Source organism: Fukomys damarensis, unplaced genomic scaffold (assembly GCF_012274545.1).
Source record: "Fukomys damarensis isolate Sample0158 unplaced genomic scaffold, DMR_v1.0_HiC HiC_scaffold_10, whole genome shotgun sequence".
Taxonomy (NCBI): domain Eukaryota; kingdom Metazoa; phylum Chordata; class Mammalia; order Rodentia; family Bathyergidae; genus Fukomys; species Fukomys damarensis.
The window spans coordinates 29464368-29488136 of NW_022900922.1; the positions used below are offsets into that span (position 1 = coordinate 29464368).

General features: G+C 37.5%; 1 protein-coding gene across 5 annotated transcripts in view; it reads right to left on the reverse strand.

Moving 5' to 3' along the window:
• Tmem170b (transmembrane protein 170B) overlaps positions 1 to 23769 on the reverse strand; it is a 133576-nt gene that overhangs the window by 36505 nt on the left and 73302 nt on the right. For 4 of the 5 annotated variants that reach the window (XM_033761917.1, XM_033761919.1, XM_033761918.1 and 1 more), the window contains one exon: positions 6239 to 6425. The exons of the other annotated variant lie outside the window; for it this stretch is intronic. In XM_033761917.1, the coding sequence (XP_033617808.1) occupies positions 6239 to 6305 (67 nt within the window). In that variant the 5' untranslated portion in view covers positions 6306 to 6425. The remainder of the gene's footprint in view (positions 1 to 6238; positions 6426 to 23769) is intronic. 5 annotated transcript variants of the gene reach the window in all.

Here is a 23769-nt window from a genome sequence, read left to right on the forward strand (position 1 = left end):
GACGGCGCCCAGCGTCCGCCCGCAGAGGGGCGGGGGGAAGTGTGGCTACGTCACTGGCGCCACCGCCGGATCTCAGTGCTGATTGGGTGCTCCAAGGAAACCGACTCCACGCCCCTCTTCCGCCCCCGAGCGCGGGCGCGCGCCCTGGAAACCTGGAGCTTTCTCGTGGGGCCGGCCTGGGTGCATTGGGTCGGTTGTAATTCATCTACCGTGGGGGCTGTGAAAATCGGGGAGATGGGCGCTGTTTTTGCCTTCAAATGACCTGCCTTTCGAAAAGGAGTTTGTGTGCAACTTTTTGAAGATGTAATATCTCAGGGTTTGGATATATTTAGGAGTTTTGGGGTTTGTTTTGAGAGACAACTCAGGGACTTGCGTGAGTCACTTACTTGCAAAATGCATGTTAAAGCCACTCAAGTAGAAAAAGATTCGCTTTGTCATTCAACCCGCCTTCCTACCACAGCAAGAACTTGGGCCTCCCCCTTCCGCGGTTCCAGGATCTGAAAACATCTACTGACGCAAGGCTCACCAGGTGTCCTAATCCTCATCTCCGTTTTAGCTCTTCTTTCCTGGCTGTATTCTTTGTATGTGAATTGTAAGTCTCCGTTATTCCCCACCCCTATCTCCAGTATTTGTATTAGATCCCTCTTTCCCTTCTGTTTGCCCCTTTTAAGAAGTTCAAGGATAGATAGCCTGAGAAGCATCTTTTAAGTCCCACTGTGCTAAAGTACTCTTGGAAGTGTGAAACTTTTAATTTTAAAAATTTAAATTCAGAGCCGGGTGTGGTGGCGCACGCCTGTAATCCCAGCATTTGGGAAGCTGAGGCAGGAGGATCACTGTGAGCCAAGAGCATCCTGGGCTACATACTGAGTTCCAGGTCATTCTCAACTACACAGTGAGATCCTGTCTCAAAAAAACAAAACAAAACAAAATTAAATTCAGTTTTGGCAGTAACATAAACATGCACTGGCCAGCCATCCCTTCTCCAACTGAATCTCTTAACAACCCTTCTGCCATCTGATACAATTTTACAAAAGAGTGAAGAAATACATTCTGTAGCTAAATCATCACGTATGTTTGGTAAAGCACTAAGAGGTTGAGTCCTCTGCAGAATGGTGCTCTTGGTGACCACTATAACAATAATAATTACATGCGCAAGATAAGTACTTGTATGTGTTGTTTTGATGTCACAACACAGGAAAGATAAATTTTTGGATCACTGTTAGAAATTAAGCCAAAATTTACAAAGTTTATTCTCCTCCTAGAATTTAGACTTAATTAGATCTACTGCTCTAAAATTATAGATTAGCAGACATGAAAGAAACTTTATCATCCTAAATCATTTTGTCTTACAGGTAAGAAAGCTGATTCTGCCGAATTAAGTCACATGATCTTACTTAAGCGCTCAGTGTCTGAATTCCTGCTCTGCTGTTCTTTCTAGCAACCACACTACCTGCCCTAACTCACTGTAAACTCCCTAACTTTTAAATTTCTGGATGAGGAAGTGCAAGTTAGCGAAGTGTCATTAAGGGGTCTGGCCTTTCATGATTAGTGATGTTAAGGAGCTTGACCGTATTCGGTGAAGGACCCAGAGCAGGAGCTCATTACACTCTCGTGTCATAAACTTTTAGTTAGTCTGCATGGAATCTTGGGGTTCTTTTGTGATTATGCCCTAATATTTAAAACACAGTAGCATACATTTAAGACATTCAGAACCTGGGACAGTGCCCAGCACATTGTGCCCCATAAAAGTTGTTGACTGAATAATTAAAGAACTAAAAAAAAAAAAGGGCCAGGGATTTGGTTCAGCGGTTCCACCACCTGCCTCACAAGTCCCAGTTCCATCCCCGGTACAAAAAACAAAAAAAACAAAAAACAACGAAAAACAAAACAACAACAAAAAGAACTTCATAGAAACTACATCACTCTTCTTGTCCCACATGATTTTGTTTTTACTGTAATCTAAGTTTTGATGTCATAAAATGAGGTAAGACACAGTAATAAAGCCACAGGTTGATAATTCTGTTAACAACTTTCCCAACTTTTCAATTCAGTTCAATTTAATAAGTATTTCTTTGGCGTCTACTATCTGCAATGTTCTCTATGAAGCATTATCTGTAGGATTTGAGGGTAAGTAAGGTTCCTACTCTCTAGGCTAATTCATTGCATTTAACTTGTGTTTGGCTTGATAAATCAAAGGATACCCACTGTAGTGGAAGCCTGTATCCTTAAGGCAGTTAAACATTTCTCCAACAGCCAGATTTAGGAAGCCCCAAACCAAGTCAGTACATGTGGAAGTTAGGAGTTTCTTTCCTTGCAGATTTTGAATATTGAGTTAATTAGTCATATGCCTGCTAGAAGTCAGGGGACACCCCATATAAATCCCAAGATATCCCTTTCAGCCCTGTGCTATTGAATGTGAAATGAACAAACCCTTCCTAGCTTATTTCTCACCCATATGTGAGAGAACACCCATACCTATTAGCTGTTCTATTAATTGCCCAGAGAGAGCTGAGAAGAAAGCTTTTACAATCAATTCAAATGTAAAAATAGTATTGGCCCCTTGAGAAAACATTAACCATCAAGATTATTTCTTGTTCACACCCTTCTTGTGCTACAGCACTTTATGATAGAATTCATGTAAGATAGATAATTTGATTTCATCTTGTTAGACATTTCAGCAGTTCCTGAGTAAATTTAATAGCTTGATGTCTGGAAAATATGACTGATCAGCGGCTCCAGCACTTACTAGTATTTGGGGCAGGGGTGAGACAGGGTCTCACTATATAGTTGAGACTGACCTAGAACTCACTATGTAGCCCAGGCTGGTCTTGAACTTACAGTGATCCTCCTGCCTCAGCCTCCCAAGTGCTGGGATTACAGGCGTGCGCCACCATGCCCGGCAGCACTTACTAGTATTAAATAGGTTTGAAATTTACTTTATCTGAGAATAAATAGGAATAATAATAGTATCCCTTCAGATTTTTGTTGTCCTTTTAATAATAGTCATCAAGCCAGCCTCTCTCTAATTAATGTCAGGCATTGTGCCAAGTACTATATATTAGCTTATTTAATTTTCAGAAGATTGCATTGAAACAACAATACTATTAGACTAATTTTTTAGATGACACATACCTCCCAACTTCTACCTGAGTCCTGTTTGTTCCTGTACACAGAAAAATGAGAACTCGGTTGTTGTTTTCTTTGATTCTATACAAATAGTGAATATTTTTGGTATATTTCATAATATGTTTTCTTTGATTTCCTGGAGTTAATGTTTACTTGGCTATGATTTCATATTCTTTTCATATGCTACTTAATTCTACATCTTGATTATTACAATTTTACCATCAATATTTAACACAATATTAAACTTACCGTGAGTAGTGCTTTAGTCATATTGTATAGTTTTGATATGTAATGTTCTATTAATGTGTAGCATTGTCATCTTTTAGTAATTCTGCCATCTTAGTTTCAATTTTTACTTTAAAGTTACTCAAAAGAGTTTTGCTTTTTCTTTTTTCTTTTTATTAGTACACGTTTAAAGTACATAATGTTTAGATTCCTTGTGTGGAGTTAGTGCATGTACATAACATATCTTAGTGCATGTACAAAACACATCATTTTCATCCCTTTTCCCTCCTTTCCCTCTCTCGCCTTCCATCTCTTGATTGCCTCCCCATTTGAGAAAGTTCTATCTCCCTACTTCCTATTATCTTTTATTTTGCTCTTTATTTACACTTTGGGTTTCTCATAGAAGAGAAACCATATGATATTTAAGCTTGGGTGTCTGATTGATTTCATTTAATATTATTCATTTTCCTACAAATGACTCGTTTCTCTTTTTTTCTTTTTAATGGAAGAACAGCACTCCATTCTGCAGAGCATTTCTTTTTTAATTCTCAGCTTTTGGAGAGAAGCAATTCTGTACTTGTTACAATTGATAATTTATAGTTTGGTTAATGAATATTGCCTGTACTATTTCTGCTTTTGGGAATTTATTGAAGTTTTCCTTGGGCCCAGTACATGTACGTGGTTAATTTCAGTTAGTATGTGAAAAAGAGATACATCCTCTGTTTTAAAGAGTAGTGCTGGCTTATATGAATAAGATCTATTATATTTAATATGTTGCTAAATGTCTTTTATAATCTCACTTATTTTTGTGTATCAGATGTCACAAGCTGTATATTATTAGGTTCCCGTAGCTGCATGGCAAAGTAACTCAAAATCCCAGGGACATTGTTAGCAAATCTTATTTCTTGCTGGTGCTGCTAGCAGAGTGTTTGCTGTTCAGCTGGAATTGGCTCATTTGGCTCAGTCCCCTCCACAGGTCTTCTTCAGACCCAGGGCTGAAGAAGCAGCCACTCTGCATGCCAGGCCAATGTGGGACACTTGTCTTGCCTGAAAAATGTAAGAGGACTCCAAAAAACGTAACAATCAAGACAAATATTCTAATGTAATATTTTTAAAAGTCAAAAGCAATGCAAAAATCTATCATGAACAAAATACCAAAATTTTAAACAAAAACAGAATCTGACACTGCACTTTGCATGACGCTGCCTTGCCCATGTCACCCAGTCTCTGCTCTGGTAAAACAGGATGTGCAGGTTTAAACCATACAGGTCCATTAAAGTCTGTGCTCAGGTATGGTCCCTATCACATGCATGTCACATGTCACTCACATTCCTTTTGCCAAAGCAAGCTGCATGGTGAGCTCCAAAGAGAAAAAGATAAAGAAGTATATTCTACCTGTAAGAAGGATGGTAGAAACTGATGAGTGGAGGAAACAAGTGGCAGTCTCCCATGGGCTGAATAAGGCAAGTCTACAAACAGTACATTTCTACGGATTTCTCCTTGCTTTTCCAGTAGTTTTGAGCATCCTAGGTTTTCTTTCTATGTATTCTGGTAAACCAGTATTCATATAGGTAAAATTTTAATTATTGATTTTTACTTCTTTAATTAAAATGCTTTTTAAATTTAATCTTCTTAATGATAAGGTCATGACTCCTGTTTGGTCTTTGTTTGCATGTGCCTGGGCCTTTGTTTTTTGGGGTTTTTTTTTTTCTATTTTGTTTTGTTTTTAGCTTTCTGAATTACTTTTTTTTTTTTTTAGATTTTCTTGTTGACTATGTGTGATCAATATTTTAATAGAAGAATTTAAATCTATTTATCTCTTGCTATAATATACATGCTATATGTTGTATCACAGCCATATTATCCTATTTTTCTGTTTTCTATGAAAGTATTTTATTGGTATGGTTTGTGTGTGCTTTATGTGTTGCTTATAATTTGAGGTTGGTTCTTTTTTTAAAAAAGAGATGATTAAGAAGAATTTCTTAGGCACTTACTCTTTGTAAATAATTTGGTAAAGGCTACTTCTAGGAGGAGCACAATATAAAAACAAAAAGAAAGGCAAACAATGTACCATGTTTGTAGATTACCTGCCTAGCATGTGTGAGGCTGTTGGTTTGATACTGGAGCTGGTTCTGTGCTTTAATTTTTTTTTATAGTGGTCTCTAACATCATAACTGGTAAACATTCCATCCTCTGTTCTAAGAGTATCTATTAACCATTCAGTCTAAACAATTTTAAAATTACATACTTCCTCAATCCTGTTCTAGCTCTTCCCCCATCAAATTACAGTAGATTGTGAGGTGTGCTGGTGCACACCTGTAATCCCAGCACTTGCAAGGCTGAGGCAAGAGAATCACTGTGAGTTCAAGGCCAGCCTGGACTACATAGTGAGTTTAAGACTATCCTGAACTAATAACCAAACCTTGTCTCAAAAAACAAAGAACCAAACAAACAAAAATTATAGTAAAATATCTATTTTGTCTACTCTTTTGCAGCTTAACTACTTGAGTTTCAATCCTAACTTTACTGCTTTAGCAAATGTGAACATTTAATGTTCTATGAGTTACTTAATCTCTCAGCTTCAGTTTAATCATCTGTAATATTGGAATCATAATATTTCATCATATATATTTCATAGCATTATTCATTATAGATATTATATATTTCATTGTAGTACTCCTGGAGCTATTCTGAGGATCAGAATATTTAATATTTAAATATCCAAAGTAGAATCTGGAGCTATAAATACTCAGTAGAGACTATTTATTACTGTCACATTTAAATATTAAAGTTTTGGAACTTTATGGGCATAACTATGTTCTAAAGAATATTTCTTCCAAAGAACAAGCAGAAAAGACTTACAAAGGATTGATGGGCCAACACCTACCTGTTTTCCTGCTGGAATCTACTATGGCCCCATGACTCAAAACTCTCATCATATCAAGTGTGTTCATTGAAAAGTCTGCCTCCACTCCTTTTTTCCCAGTCACTCACTGCTTGCAGCCAAACAATTACCAGTTTTCTGTGGATTCTTCTCATTTTACCCACTTTCAGTGACATCTTTTCAACTCTAGCTATGAAAGATAAGGAAATATTTAAACTTCAGCAAACATGTTGAAACTTCCTGCCATTTTTTCCTTCCCAGCTTCTGTTAGGCACTATTATTTCATCACTACATTATGAATGCATATGGAAGCTACAGATATTCCTTGAAGTTTTGTGTCATTGTTGCTTTGTATGAATATTTGAGCAAATGCAAAGTTAATGGGTTAGAGCCAGGCGTCATGGTGCACGCCTATAATCCCAGCACTTGGGAGGCTGAGGCAGGAAGATCACTGTGAGTTGGAGATCAGTCTGGGCTACATAGTGAGTTCCAGGTCAGTCTCAACTACATAGTGAGACCCTGTCTCAAAAAACAAACAGACAAAGTTAATGGGTTAGGGTCCATTTAAGGATAAATGGAAAAAACACCAGCTATTTTGTGTTTCCTACTGAATATAGCCACAAAATTTAGAGAGACGCAAGAAGACTGACAAGAGTAGCAAATGGATGGGGAGGATGAAAGTGCTACCAAACAAGCTGTGACTTTCCCATGATTTTTCCTGACCAGTACTGAAGATAACATAAAACCTGAACGTGTGCACACACAGAGTGATCAAAATATATGGTGAATGTTTAAATTTTTTTAAAATATTAAAATAAAAAGACACATTGCCATTAATTCCCTTCTAAATACTCCCCTTCCCTTCAAACACACTTATCCCATCATACTTGCCACTTTCTGAAGCAGTTGTGGAAATCCTCTTACATAAATGTCTCTGCGATAAAAAAATATGGTGAATGCTGCAGCCAAAGGCCATCCAATGAAAAAGTAGACTCTTAAAAAAAAATTACAGGGCCGGGGATTTAGCTCAGTGGCACCACGCCTGCCTCGCAAGCTCAAGGTCCCTAGTTCAATACATGGTACAAAAAAAGGAAGGAAGGAAAAAGAAAAGAAATTACAATGTGTCCTCATCCACCTTATTCACTAGATCTGCTCCTGTGCAACTTCTGGATTTTCCCCAAACTCAAAGTGACCATGAAAGGTAAATGTTTTTAATCAGTTCACAACATTGAGGCAGCCACAACAATGTTACTAAAAACACTCTCAAAAGAGGCCTTTCAGTCCTACTTCAGAAAGTGGCAAGAATTTTCTGGGAAGATGGTGAAGTGGTAAATAGCAGAGAAATAGTCTTTCTGAGATTTGGTCTATAGACGCTGGAACACAGCAACATGAAGAAGAGAACAAGGAGGGAAGTGGGTCCTCATGACCCAACAAGGAACTGAACTGAGAATTGAAGCCCACAGGGAGAGTAAAGAAACCTCAACAAAGAAGGAGATGGCAAGCAGCACTTCCTCCCTGAACCCTGACTCATTGTGTGGGAGGGGTGGCCCAAATCTGCAGATGTACTGTGACTACTTGCCACCCCAGAAGACTCTACAGAGAAATACACCAGTGGAATGGTACCCTGAACTCAGCGGACTGCAGTGGCTGGTGAATTTTTCATGTTCAGACATCCCCAGGAGAGGGTGATTGGCCAGTCACCATATTGGAGAGAGGCCAATTGAGCTCAGAACTCAGAGCAGCTACAGGCTGGACTTCATCTAGCAACTCAGCTCCTACTGTTAGGGTGAGGTAGAACCAAGTTCAAATCAACAGGAAATCAAGGAGCTGAGTTCAAGCCAGCAGGAGGCACACAGAGTGTTGCTAGCTGAACAAGTTGAGTCCCTGCCTCACAGCCAGAAACCAGCTGGAAATAAAGTGGAAATAAAGGTACAGGTTTGCTGGGGTTATCCACTACTACGCCATAAATCTACAGCTGGCTTAGCTGTTCCTCAGACAAAGGACTATTATCAAGGATATATAAAGAACTCAAAACAATCAGTCCCCCCAAATATAAAGACCCAATTCAAAAATGGGCATCCAAAATGAACAGACATTTCTCAGACAAAGAAGTAAAAGCAGCAAGAAAATATTTGAAAGAATGTTCCATATCACTGGTCATTTGAGAGATGCAGATGAAAACAACACTGAGATTCCACCTCACCCCACAAAGAATGGCTGCTATCAAGAAATCACACAATAACAAATGTTGGCGGGGTTGTGGGGAGAAAGGAACCCTTCTCCATTGTTGGTGGGAGTGCAGACTAGTGCAACCACTGTGGAAATCAATATGGAGATACCTCAAAGAGCTTGGACTGGAGGTTCCATTTGACCCAGCCATCCCTCTGCTGGGTATCTTTCCAAGAGAACTAAAAGAATCATATCACAGAGAAGTATGTGCACCCATGTTTATAGCGGCACAGTTTGTAATAGCTAAATCTTGGAAACAGCCTATTTGCCCATCCGTTGGAAACTGGATAAAGAAGTTGTGGTTTTTCTATAAAATGGAATATTACTCAGCCATAAAGAGCGAGAGAATAGATTCATTCATAGGAAAATGGATACATATTGAAGATATACTCCTAAGTGAAATAAATAAGTCACACATGTGTAAATACCGAATAGTTTCCCTGGTGTGAATAATCTGCAACAATGCATAAGATTCTAATAAGATTACTGACATTTAGAAATGGGAAGAAAGGAGCTAAAGGTGTAGGGAAGGTGAGATGGGTAGGGGAAGAGTAAAAAGGGAAAAGAAAAAAATGTGAGAGAATGAAAAGATGAAAATAAAGTGTTTGTAGATGGGGAGGGGAGGAGGGGGTGAAGGGAGGGCAGAGGTCAGGGGAAAAAATGAGAATCAAGACTTGTCATGTAGAGGTACAAGATCCCAACAATGAATGTAACTGTACTGTATCCCTAAAATGTACAAATAAACTCAATTAAAGCTGAAAAAAAAATCTACAGCTGGCTTGCTGGGATTAATCAACATGGATCGAGGCTCTGTCTGGCCATTCTGTCTACCAGTGATAGTAAAGATACACATTGAAGAGGAATTCTTTTCTTTTTAAAATTTTTTTTTCTGGATTGTTTGTTCTTGTGTTTATATGAGCATGAACATTGTTCTGGTTTTGTTGTTCTGTTCTCTTCTCTTTAGTTCTCTCTTTCCCTCCTTCACCAGTTTCCCAAAGTTCATGTAATCTTCCTTTGTTGACAACCCACACTGTGGGAAAATTTTTTTCCACCTGTTCCTTGGGCAAAGAACGACTATCTAAAATATACAATTATATATATACACACACATATATATATACACACACACACACACACACACACACACCTCAAAAAATCAATTTCCAAATGTAAAGACCCATTCCAAAAATGGGCATCTGATGTAAATAGATTCTTCTCAAATGAAGAAGTAGAACCAGCCAATGAAGATATGAAAACATGTTCAACATCACTGGTCATTCAAGAGTTGCAGGTGAAAACAATGACACACATATATATATACACACACACACACACACACACACACACCTCAAAAAATCAATTTCCAAATGTAAAGACCCATTCCAAAAATGGGCATCTGATGTAAATAGATTCTTCTCAAATGAAGAAGTAGAACCAGCCAATGAAGATATGAAAACATGTTCAACATCACTGGTCATTCAAGAGTTGCAGGTGAAAACAATGCTGAGATTCTACCTCACCCCAGAATGGCTATCATCAAGAAATCAACCAATAATAAATGCTGGTGTGGCTGTGGCGAAACAGGAACCCTTCTCAACTATTGGTGGGAGTGTAGACTGGTATAATCACTGTGGAAATCAGTGCGGAGATTCTTCAAAGAACAAAAGCTAGAGGTTCCATGTGACCCAGCTATTTCCCTTCTGGGTATCTTTCTGAAAAAATTAAAAGCCTCATACCACAGGAATATATGCACATCTATGTTTATAGCAGCAAAGTTTGTAATAGCTGAATCTTTAAAACAACCCAAATGCCCATCAACAGATGAATAGATAATTTTTTTAAAATACAATGAAGTCCTACTCCTACTCTGTCATCTGTCATAAAGAAGGATCAGCTTGAGACATTTCTAGCCAAATGGATGCAACTTGAGACCATAGTGAAATAAGTCAGACACACACATTTAAACACTACATTGTTTCTATGGTGTGAGGAACTGAAAATGTAAATAAGTACTAAAACATATAATAGATATTTGGACATAGGAAGAAAATGTTCAAATGGGAAGGAGAAAAAGGGAGGGGGTTCATGGAAAGGAAGGTACAAGAAAAAATGAATAGAAGGAAAAGTGGAAATGTAGCTTTTGTAGTTAAGGAGGAAAAGAAGGGTTGAAGGGAGAGGAGGTAGAATAGTAAAAAAAGACTCAAGATATATTATGTACAGGTATATATTCCTTATAAATGTGATCATTATGTATATCTAAGATGTACCAATATAAATTTTATATTACAAAAAAGTGGTAAGAATGATGGGGTGTGTTCAAAGTGAAAGAGAATCTTTTGACATTTATGGCAATGTGTCTTACTATAATTATTTTTAAATTTTAACATCCAACATAGTTTCTCATAAGTGCTAATAGAGCTTGCTGTGGTTTGGATCAGGAATGTCATGAGTTAAATGTGTAGCCCCCCAGCTTGGCACTGTTAGGAGGTGATGGAACTGATGGTATACCCTTGAGGAAGAGAGTGAGACCCAAGCCTTTCCTTTTCCTCTCTCTGGTTCATTCCTGGCCATGAGATGAGCAGCTTCCTCCTTCATGTACTTCCCCCGTGATGTACAGCCTCCCTACAGGCCAAAAAGCATTGGGCCAAGCAACCATGAACGAAAGCCTCCCAAATCGTGAGCCAACATAAACCTTTGTACCTCTTAAATTGATTAGCTCAGATATTTGTTACAGTATGGGAAAGATCACTAACAGTTCGAGAAGTCCTCTTGTCTGGGCTTGAGGAGCAAATAAATGGTCTCCCAACACCACAGACAGTGACAGCAGTCCCCCATATTATTTTTCTTTTCTTGGTGCTCTTATTCTCTGTCCCCATGTAATTTCATGACTATGGCAGTGCAAAAAGACTGCAGAAGATCAAAGCTTTCATTGGATTCTTCTCTGGATTAAGGAACTCTGATTCCAAGAGGATAGGACAAATTGTGTTTTGTTTGTTCTTTTTCTCTCTTTGTCCTTTCTCTAGGTGCCTTGGAATGCAGGCACAGTTATGGGAAGTATACTGTAAAGAGGAATAAATAAAGGTTCACTCTTTGGCCAAAAGGCTGAAAAAGGAAGCTTCAGTGAGCCAGAAACTGTTGGAGAGACTGTAGAGAAGTGAGAGTTCATGAAGGAGACACCTTAACATTGTTAATAAATGTCTCAACTTGTTTCTGGGTGGTGAATGCTTGGATCTGATCCTAAATAGCACAGAACTGAACTGCATAGATCATGCTCTAGACACAATGTTTTTGTCCCCCTAAAGTTCATATATGGAATCTCTCCCCAAAGTGATGGTGTGAGGTAAGACCTTGGGAGGTAATTAGGTTGTGAATGTAGAAGCCTCATGGATGAGATCAGTGTGTTTTGAAGCAGAGGGATGATTTCTCAGCCACATGGCAGAGCAAGAAGGTGGCCATCTGCAAACCAGGAAGAAAGCTCTCAGTAGACATGGATTCAGATGGTACATTGATATTGTACTTTCCAGCCTCTGGAATTGTGAGAAATAAATGTTTGTAGCTTAAACTACCCAATCTATTGTATTTATTATGACAGCTCAATCTCACAAAACCAGATCACAGTCCACTTACCAGACTAGCCATAAGGTGACAGCCATGTGGGAAACCCCTGAACAGTGCTGCTGGTCTCTGAAGACCCCACAGAAGCCCCATCCAAAGCCAGGGTGGCCAGAACCCATCTTGATTGCTTGCTTTAAAAAAGTAGTCAATATTCTCCATAAAACTCAAACAAGATAGAAAGTCTTATAATATCAAAGTGGTCAAATTATAATCCAGTATTACTGACCATAGTGCTAACAGAGGTGTTGACTCTGAAATGACACAGATGTTAGAATTATCTGATAATGACTTTATAAAGTTTTATGACAATGCTCAAGCAAGTACTTTCAAGCAAGCAACTGCAAACAATCAATGAAGATATAGCAAATGCAAAAAAGAACCAAGTGGAAAATTAAAAATACAGTAACATTCATCTCACTGATGGTCAGTGAGGCATGGGGACCGGGGGCCAGAAGTATTTGGGGGCTGCTTGTTACTTTCTGCTCTGTTTTTCTGTGAACATAAACCTGCACTAAAAAATAATAAAGTCTAGTAGAAAGATATATCTAAAAAATACAATAACCCAGATTAAAAGCTCATTGCCTGGACCCCATAGCAGAAAGTTTATAACGGATCTATTCATTAGCACCAAAATATGAAAGCAACTCAGTTGGCCTGAAGTGGGTAAGGGGCTGGACAAGCTGTTGTCCATTCAGAACACTAGATTCTAGCCAGTAGTAAAGAAAATGAAATACTAATATGCTCAACAGCTCTGGTGAAGCTTACAGGTATCGTGCTGGATGAAAAAGCCAGTGCCAGAAGATTGCGTGTTGTTTTTCCATTTGTATAACATTCTTCCAAAGACAACACTGTGGTGATTAAAAACTGATCTATTCTCAGAGGTTAAGGTGAAGAGAAGTATGGCCAAAAAGGAGCATGAGAGTCTTGGGGGTGACGCTATTTTTTATTGCATTCAGATGAACCTAATTATTCATTAAACTGATGACTGTATATCCAAAAAGTTCAAGTTCAGTGTGGCTCAATTTTTAAAATTTATTTTAAATTAATAAATTACATTTTCTTTTCTAAAGAATTTGCGATATTCCCCCAGTACTTTCTAAAATTAAGTATTGATTAGGAGTGATCCTTCTTTCTATAAGTATTTGGTAGTTTTTTGCTTGGGTGCCCACAGAGTCATTTTCTAATCTTTAAAGTCCAGTAATTTTACCAGGATACAGATCAGGGTTAAGAGTCACAAGATAATAGGTTGTGACAGAGGGAAGCCACCCCAGTGGTCAATCCCTTTTTAATTTCTACACCCTGTTGTGACACAGCCAAGGAGCCCTTGCCAGAGACTGAACAAATGAAACTAACCACCTGATCTTAACTTTCAAGACTCCAAAACTGTGAACTAAATATAAATATACAAAATATTGAATTTAAGGTAGTTTGTTCTAGCAACAGAAAATAGCCATATATATAAAATACTTATTTATGTATAACATATATACATATACTCCCTAAATGCTTCATATTACATTTAACAGATGTGTTCTAAAATGTATATGTGCAGTCACAGATAGATGTTTCTATGATTTTCCATAAATATCTAGGGTATGATGAAGATATGATAAGACTAACATCTGGCCCATTGTCAGCTTGTGAGATTGAAGGCCTTCCTCATGACCAAGGCCATGTGACCCAAAGCCAGGTTTGAGATCAACTAGGGCAGACGATCATCTCCCTGCATGCCTCCCACTTTCCTGATGACCAGAGGAAAAGAGGATAGATTTTTCAATCAAATTAACTGATATTTATTGAGCAAGACACTGAGTTAGGCAATGACTGAGTAAGTGTCATATCAGAATTAGGCCAAGTGTTCCGTGTAACCAAAAACTTGCACAACAAAATGCAATTCTTCCCGGTGACCAGGGAGCATTTCTTGCATTTCAGAGCCTGCCTGCCAAGGGAGCCTCCCCTTTATGTTCAGCCTCCTTCTGTTTGCCCTGGATTTTCAACCTCAAATACAGTACAGTGTAGTATTTCATTGTAAAGTATGGTATATGAAGTACAGTAAAGGGCGAATAAAGAACTGTTTACTCGAAGGTGAAGATTAGGCATTGACAAATTCTTGTTCCACATGTAATAAGGCCCACTTAAGAAGAGCTGTTTAAAGGAGGATATGTCTCATGTGTTCAAAAAGAAAGTATAAAAGCTTTGAAAAATCTTTTGTGACTTTTTCTTCTTTCAGTGGTGAGGATTGAATCCAGGGCCTCAAGTATGCCAGGCAAACATTCTACCACTGAGCTACATCCCCTGCCCTCACTGGGACTTTCATTAATGATTCATTCTTCCCATCCCTTGAAATCTCTGGAAAAATTACTTAAAGAGGGAACAAAATTTTTAAAGTCCCTTTGCTCTTTGCCCATTGTCTTTCCATGTCTGTGAATGTGACCATGATGTGAATAGACCATTAAGCATTTTCAAACCATCGTTTGCAAACCATCATTTCTTCCTTCCTAGTCTTTGTAAACCTTTGAGAAGCAAGGCCATTTCCCTCACTTTTGTACTGACCGCTAAGATATGAGGAGGAAAATCTAAGTCTACATCTTTAAATTGGTCATTTATTTTGAAATGGCTGAGTAGACCTCAATTAAAAATACACCACTGCTCCAGTCAGAGTGGCCACTTAGAACACTTAAGTATAAGGGGGAAATTGCATATATTATACATTTTTAAAGAGCTTTCAAGCTTTCCTGGTTTTAAGTCATTGAGAATTTAAGCCAACAATGTTGATTTTTCTGTTGAAAATCAGAATGTTCTGTTTCATGTCATTACTTAAAACTAGCTTTGGGAAATACTTGGCATACTTTAAAAATGCCTTCCATCGTGCTTATGGTTATAATTTGAGAATGAATTTAGTGTTCAGAAATTCTGAAGTCATATCAATTAAGTTTCCAACTGAGAAAATGTTTCTTTTGATAAAAAAATAAAATGAAGCACATTGTAAGAGGTAAAACTTCGAGTAGTTTATAACCTGGGTTTGAAGAGAAGTCAAAAGCATTTGAGATAATGGTAACACTTTTAGAGTAAGGGTCTGATATTCCAGATGGTCTTCTCTGAAGGTTAATATCAATTTGGAATTATAAATAATAGGAGATTATTTGACTACGTGGTATTTTATTTACATCTGAAGTCTTCCATCTGCATCAGTTTGGGTACTTGATTCTGATATATATTGTTTTCACAATTCTCTATCCTCTTCCTAAAGATCTTATTTTTGTGTGTGCATTTAATTATGCACAATAACTTGTTAGGAAGGTAGGGAGGGAGAGAGAGACAGCAAGAGCCAGGAGACACAACTTTATTGTCTACATAACTTATCTGGGATCATTTTTTCTGCTCTACAACCAATTTCTTTAAAAAATAAGATATTGCCAACATTTGAGTTCTTTCTGAATGGCAGAAAAATGCTAAGCCTTTTTCATGTCATATTTCTCACCCTCCCTATTAGGAAAGCATTATTATTTTCATTTTAAGAACAAAGTGGCTGGATGTGTAAGTTTCTTGGGGTTGCCTTAACAAAGAACCATAGCCTGATGACTTAGAACAGTAAAAACTGGCTTTCTCAGTATCTTGAAGACTAAAGCTGAAATCAAGGAGTCAGCTGGGCTAAGTAGGCCCTTGTCTTACTAGTTATACCTGTGATGACTCCGTTCCTGAATAAGGTCACACTCTATGGTTCCCAGACGATTCATTGTGCTAGTGTTGCAGGTTCGCTAGCTTCCCAGGCTTTACCCTTTTTACCCGCATTATCTGATTTCCAGGCCCGCGTTACTGTGAAGACTCTTCTAAGCATCCGCATCTTTTTCATTCAGTGCTTCCTGACAGTTGCCGTGGCACCCTCCTCCTCCACCACGCTCCTCCCTGAATTCCCTGAGAACACTGAGTCTCACAGTGCCGGCTGCTTGTTCCTTCATCCATTAGCTTATCCTGAGTTCTGAAAGTGTGTGTGTCCAACTCACTGCTTTCTGTTCTTCAACTCACATTTCTTTCTCACAAATTCCATTCTTTTGACTTCAGTCATGTCTACTAAACTATTGACTGCATGATCTACGCAACTCGCTATTTCTCCATGCTGTCGTCTCGCTTAAGGTCCAGCCTTGCACCTCATGGACTATTTTAGAGAAGTTCTCTTGTCATTGCTAACTCATCAATGCTTAAACCTCGGTGTTTGGCTTCCCTGAAAAGCTCCTTCCTTTCTCACTTGCGCACTAACGCTATCCAGGCTCAGGTCCTTCATAATTACCAATGCCCTATTTTGCTTGCTTTGTCCAGCCTCCATCCTCCCAATGCATCTTGCGTAACCTTGCCCGACTAATCTGCCCCAAGCACATTTTCATCGCATTGCTCCTCAGCTTTGCCACTCCTTATGTTCTGCTGCTGGATGCTTTGCATTTAAACTCCTCTCTTTATCCACCATGCCACCCAGTGTTAACGTCCCACGCTTCCCAGCATGCCCTTGTCCTTTAGTAAAGCCGACTGCTTCTCTGCAAAACCGAACATGTCTCATGTCTATGCTTTGGTTTTGGCTGTCGACTCAGCCCTTCATTCTCTGAAACCCTACCCCCTTTTTCCTAATCCCAAATCACTTCCCACCTCTTCTAGGAAGTTGTCTGACCATTTCAGCTTCCCTTCATTTTAGTGGAGCCCCAAAAACTGAATGATAGAAAAGTTGTCAGGAATTCAAAATGAATTCTCTGTCTGTGTCCTCTGTTCTTAGCTTTTGTGTTTATGATGGCTCCATTTCTTTCTTCCTCATCTCAGGACTTGTAACATTTAGCATGGGTATCACTCTGAGATATCAGGCCTTATTTATTGTTGCTGTATGTCACCTCTTACCGTTTTATGACATATGAGGGCAAGGACCACATCTCAGCTTTTTCCCCCTATCACATCTGTAGCACTCAGCACCATGTTGTATACTAATCAAATAATTTTTCTTGATTCACTTATATTTTTCAAGAGTTTGAGAGTAAGGTTCCTTACAAAAATATCGAGAAATCAAGGTTAACAATGTAATATATTCTGGATGCTAGTTTTCTAAGCTAAAAATATTTCACCCCAGGTAGGCAGAGTCTTTAATGTGAATTTTGAGAATAATTTTCTCAATGATGTGAGCAAAAACTGATTAGCAGATATTTTAGAATTATGTGAGTTCTTTGCTGTCTTCAGTTTTCTACACACATCCTTAAGGCTGCAATAACCACTAAAAATTATATTGTTGTTACTGTGTGGATATCAAATGTCCCCCCAGAGTCTTGGTTTCTAGGGTGGCAGTGTTGGGATGTGGCAGAACTTTCAAGGAGTGGACCTAGTAGGAGGTCTTCAAGTCACTGGTGATGTGCTCTTGAAGAGGACTGAGGGACCCCAGTTCCTCCTCATTCTCTCTGCTCCTTCCCTCATGTAAGAGCTTTCACTCTGCAACACACTGCCACCATGCTGTGCTGCTTCACCACAAGCCCAAAGCTACAGAGCCAATGGATCCTGGGCTGAGATTTCCAAATCTATGAGCTGAAATTATTTTATGAAGAGCTTTTCTCTTCATAAACTTATCACCTCTGGTATTTTATTATGGCTAGCAATTAATATTATTGACATTTTTTATTCAGCAAGGTGAATGAACGTCATTTTTGTCTCAATCTCTAGAAATATGTCATATACATTTATTCTGATGTCAAGCCAGATTTCTGAAAACAGAATTCATTCACATTCAAAAGCCAAAGATCTCAAGTGCTTTATTTTTACAGTATCAAACTTATTCACTATATTTGAAACAATAGCAAGACAAAGCTTGATTTTTCCTTCCAAAATAACATGAAAGGATTAGAATTCATTTTTTCCTCCTCTCATCTTTTTTTTTATTGTGTTTATTGGTGCTTTTTAAGTACACAGTACAGTCACATTCATCATTGGCTCCTCTCATCCTGTTAGGATTTTTGTTTTTGTTTTTTTTTTTCTTTTTTGGTACCAGTGATCAAACTTGGGACCATGCACTTGTGAGGCAGGTGGCGGAACCACTGAGCTAAATCCCTGGATACTATTTTAGAAATGCTATTCTTCTATCTTCTTGTATCTATTGTTTCTGACAAGAAATGCATAGAATTCTACTTAATCTGTAGTTAGCTTGTAATTGCTTTCAAAAGTTGCTCTTTTTCTGTGGTTTCAGCAGTTTAACTCTCATGTGACTAAATGTAGTTTTCTTTGTATTTTCCTGCTTGGGGCTCACTGGATTTCTTACATCTGTAAATGTTTGCCTTTCACCAAATTTGGAACATTTTTGTAACCATTATTTCATCAACTATTTTTTTCCTCTCTCTTCCCTTCTTCTGAGACTACAAATACACATATATTAGAACTTTCCACATTTTTCCCACAACTTATGGATATACTTTTTTCCAATCTTTCCTGTTTGCTTTTTAGGTAGTATAATTTCTATTGTTCTATATTCAATTCTTCTTGCCTTTTCTCACTACAATTTGCTGTTAAAAACCATCTTTTAAATTTTTAATTTCAAATATTATATTTTCCTCTTTTGGGATTTTCATTTGGTTCTCTTTCATAGGTTTGATTATTCTACTAAGATTTTGTTCATTCATTATGAGAATGTTTTGCTTTAAATCACTAAGGTGATCATAAAGGGATTGTAAAATTCTTATATAATAATTCCAACATCTCAAGGTCTTTGTCTTTGACTTGAATACAGGCATCATTTTCCTGTTTCTTTATAAACCTACTAATGTTAGATCTCTTGGACACTGATGATGCAGGAATACTGGGTTCTGTTATATCCTCTTGAAGATTAAGTTTCCTTTGGATGCTTTTGTTTTTTAGCAGACAGTTAATGAAGAAATGAAGTCATTCATTTCAAATTCCAATTTTATTTTTCCTTTAGTGGAATAGCTAAAAACTCAGTTCAATTCTTTTAGACTCCATGACCTATTTGGAGTCCTCCCCGTGCATATAGAGTAGAATCACCAGAAATTTTGTCCAAGTTTATATGCAGAATTCATGTCTCCGCACCTGTCCATGGCTTTCACTTCTCCAATTTCCTTCCTCACTTCCCAGCTTCCATGGCAAATTCTGTCCCACGGCTCTCCAAGCTGTTGAGACTGGACTTCCCTTAGAATTTTATCTACCAAACTAGTTATGGCAAGAGTCTGCCCTCAGTCAAAATGCTATATCAAATCAAAAGTTATGCTGAGCCATTTCCTTCTTTTAAGCGTAAATCTGCTTCCAGTTTCTTTCAGTTCCTCTAGAGGCTTTCAGATTTTACATTTTGTACAGAGTTTATATTTACTATCTGAGAGTGGGTTGACCAGATAGAAGCTGCTTATCCATTGCTAGAAACATATGTACCTTAAGTTCTTATTTACCAAAAGAATAGTGTTTATTATTTTCCCCAGTAATTCCATGTAGTGATTGTGTGGTATTTACAGTAAGTAAAATTTTCCCTATTCTACCACTGTTGTTTTTATTTACTTATTTATTCACTACATATTTCTGAGGATCTTCTGTTCTAGCCATTGTAGTCATTAAAATGAACAAGATACAGTTTCTGCTTTCACTTAGATCAGAGTCTTGTGTTACACTCTAAATTATAATAGTTGCTAGCCACATGTGGCTATTTAAAATTAAATTTAAATTAAATAGCCAGGAATGGTGGCACTTGCCTATAATTCTAGCACTCGGGACGCTGAGGCAAGAGGATTGCTGTGAGTTTGAGACCAACCTGGGCTACATAGTGAGTTCCAGTTCAGTCTCAACTACATAGTGAGACCCTGTCTCAAAAAACCAAAAAAAATTTTTTTTAATTAAATAAGAATAAGTAAGCTTCTCAGTCAACCTAGATATATTTCAAGTACTAGATGAATAACCATATGTAGGTGGTGGCTACTAGTGGACAGCACACATGGATAGAACATAATCTATTATCTAAAATATTCCAATGCAATGTATTTGTATAGGAGGAGATAAAAAAATGTAGTTATATGCAAGTTATGGAGCCTGCACAGAAGTGATACTGTTAACTGATAGTATAAAGATCCAAATGGGAAATGATATTTGAGTTGAATTGTTAATGATTAGAAAGATTTGATGAGTCATCGTAAAGGAGTATAAGCAGCAAGTCAATAACCTATAAAAACTTGGAACAGATCAGGGACTACAAGTAAAATCCCTCTCATATTGCTGTTTTTAGGCAGCTGGACCACTAGCAGAATCACTCACTGACTTGGCCCATACATGGGGCAACATTTTATGAGGAAGTAATGAGATTGTTTAGGCTACACTGAACTTGAGACACTGGTCAGGCACATAAGGAAGCTGGGTGTATAAATTCTTAAGTTTCAAAAAAGGAAATTTGAGCTTCAAATACAGAGTTTTATAACATAACATGTTTTAGGTGGTCTATAAATTTGTTAGCGAGTTTGAGTTGCCCTGGGAATGTAGAGGAAAAAGCAATCTTGATTGTTTAATATATGTAATATATCTGCACCTTTTGGAAATAAATACAGTTAAAATTGTTCTTTAATATCAGAGATATCTGGATTTGGGTCCTGCCTCTATTATTTGCTAACTGTGTGATCTTTAGCAAAATAACTTAATTTCTCCAAACTTCATTTCTCATCCTTGAAAATTTGCGAGACTTAAACAAGAAATTGGAGTACCAAACATAAGTCTCCAGTAAATACAACTTAGTAAATATTGTTATTACTGAGTTTACTGCCATTTTGATAGCCTTCATGATAAGCCTGCTCTTCTTCATGTAACAGAAAGTAGTATGACTTGCCTAAGGCTTCAAGGGGACAAGTGGGTGATCCAGAGTTGGCCAGGACCCAGGTATTCAGATTTTTTTCCAAGACTCCTTTTATAAAATCCTGTATTGATTTCTTACATAAATTTGAAACAAATACTTAGCTAATTATATTCAAAAGGTTATATATATTCTTTGTTGTGATTTAAAGACAATTAAGCAACTCCAGGCATGACTTCAAAGCAACTGCACAATTAAATGTCAATATATATAACCTCTCTTTTGCCAAGATATTTAGTGGTATAGAAATAATATCTGCAATATCTGCCTGTCAACATATTTGATTGTCCACTGCTTTTAGACAACTGAAAATAATATATCTCAGATGTCATAATATCAGCTACAAGCTATAAATATGTTCTTCTCCATTAACTTTGGACAGGTAACCTATATTTACTTTGAAATATATTGCTAAAACTGAAGGTCTTACTACATAACTATAGTAGGAGTAACTTGTGCCACCCACCACAAACCAATTTCAAAGAGTAGTTGATAAATGATTAAAAGAGATTTATGTCTTTGTAAAGAGTTATGAGAACATAATGATATATTGGCATTCCAACTGCTGCCTTCTGTTTCCTTTCATGTCTTCACATTTCTTGTCATAACTCCCTTAGTTGGTAACTTGGTAGAAGCAATAAGCTATCTTTGCCTTAAAATTACTCAGTTCCCTTATTCAAAGCTCCAGTCTATTTGTTCCAATAGCATTGCATTTATTTAACAAAACTATTGGTACACTTTTATATATGAAATGATTTTTATAACCTTATATGCCACTGTACTAGGACATTTGAAATGTTACTGGAAACCTTTATAATAGGCTCCAGTTTCCTATTCAGTATACGATGCGGGCCTGAGGGGGAAAAAACTAAAAGAACTATTTGAGTCAGAAAGCAGGGTGTCAGGATGACCAATACTAGTGCAACTAACAAAGGTGCAGAGCAGTCCAAGCTACTGGTTTTTATTAGTAATCAATTGGGGTAAAGGCGAGCTATGTGAAAGGGCAGAACTGTGTGCAAGAATGTGCAGTCATGCAGTTTCTGTGGAAATTAGTGTAAGCAAGGCTCATAAAAAACGAGACAAAGAATTCTTGAACAGAGCAGACAAAATATATGGTTGTAATTAGAACAATGTCCTTCTAGTAAGAAGGTTTTAACTGTGGGAACAAAATTTGGGTGCAAGTTATACTGATCCTCGCACGTAGGCTTCCACCAGACTCAATTTTCTAAACAAGCCAATTGTGAGGTTAATGCTTTACTGCCTGCCCTGCTTACAACTGCTTTGGGCACAATCAATATTGCCATTTCCTGCACCACTGGGCACCAAAGACTGAAAATACATAGTATCTTTCTTCAGTGAGTTAATAGTCTAGTAAATATATTCTACAGAGACATGATTGTAACAGTTTTCTAATAAACCAATGTCAAAGTTGTAAGTTTAGAGTACCCAAAGCAGTCTTTATAAAAGAGGCTAAATTACTAAAAGTATGTGAATTTTTTTTTTTTTTTTTTTTTTTGGTACCGGGGATCAAACTTGGGACCTTGCACTTGCAAGGCAGGTGGCGGCACCACTGAGCTAAATCCCTGGCCAAAGTATGTAAATTTTTAAGAGCATTAAACTGGACACATAATTATGCATTTTTAGGTATATAAATTTTACCTAAGAATATAAAGAGATATTGAACTGTAGTTAGTAGTTTTGCTTTTCCTGGGGTATGGGTTGGCAACTCTGAGATATTCTTCCATGAATTCTAGATGTGATGTTTATGTATCACGTAGGTATGTGTGGTGGAGAGTATGAGAGCTGGATATGGAAATGTGTGAAGCAGCTATGCAGCATATGCTATGTGAGTGGATTGGGAAACATTAGTATCAACTCATGATTTTTAGTGGTGGAACTTTCTCTACTTTTAGTTTTCTAGGAAACATAATTTCTACCATAACAAAAACTGCAGATAAACTGCAAAATTATAACTCTTTTGAACCTGTTAGAGAAGTAAGGTAGCACAATGTACAAGTAAGGTAGAAGCTTGAAATGTGAAGAAATGCTGCCTTTGTGAGGATGCAGGCATTGTCATACTTGAGTCAAAGCAGAGAGAAATAGACAGTAAATGCCACATAAGCAGAGTCAGAAGAGAGAGTCTGGAATGCTCAAAACATTGGAACAGCTAACTGAAAATAGTAAAATACATATCCAAAAAGTATAGGTGATCCCAAGCAGGACAAGTATGAGAAAAACCCCATCTACACAAATAATATTAAAAAACAAGCAAATTTTGAAGGCACCTTTAATAAGAATTACAGTTGATTTCTCTTTAGAATTATTGTTGTTGTTGTTGTTGTTATTACTATTATTATTATTATTATTATTATTATTATTATTATTATTATTATATTTTGGGTACCAGGGATTGAACTGGGGACCTTGCACTTGCAAGGCAGGTGGTGGAACCACTGGGCTAAATCCCTAGCCATTCTCTTTAGAATTATTGCAACTCAGAAAAAAATAAAACACTGAAGGAAAAACAAACATACCAATCTATAATTCTGTATCTTTCAAAAATAAAAACATGAAAGAATAATCATTAGCATGACTTCCCTAAAGAAAAGTTAGATAACTACAGTAGCAGAAGCAACATGATACTAGTTCAGTAATTCGCAGAGTGAAAATTACAGAAATACTAAACAGATGGAATGTAAATATTTTTAAATTTATAATTGTGGTAAAATATCATTGGATGGCTCTTCAGCTGCCTGCCTGCCTGAGATCACCTGGCAGGTGTGCGACCTCCTGGACTGTGCAACAACAGACTCAGTAAGGAAGGTAGCTGTGCAGG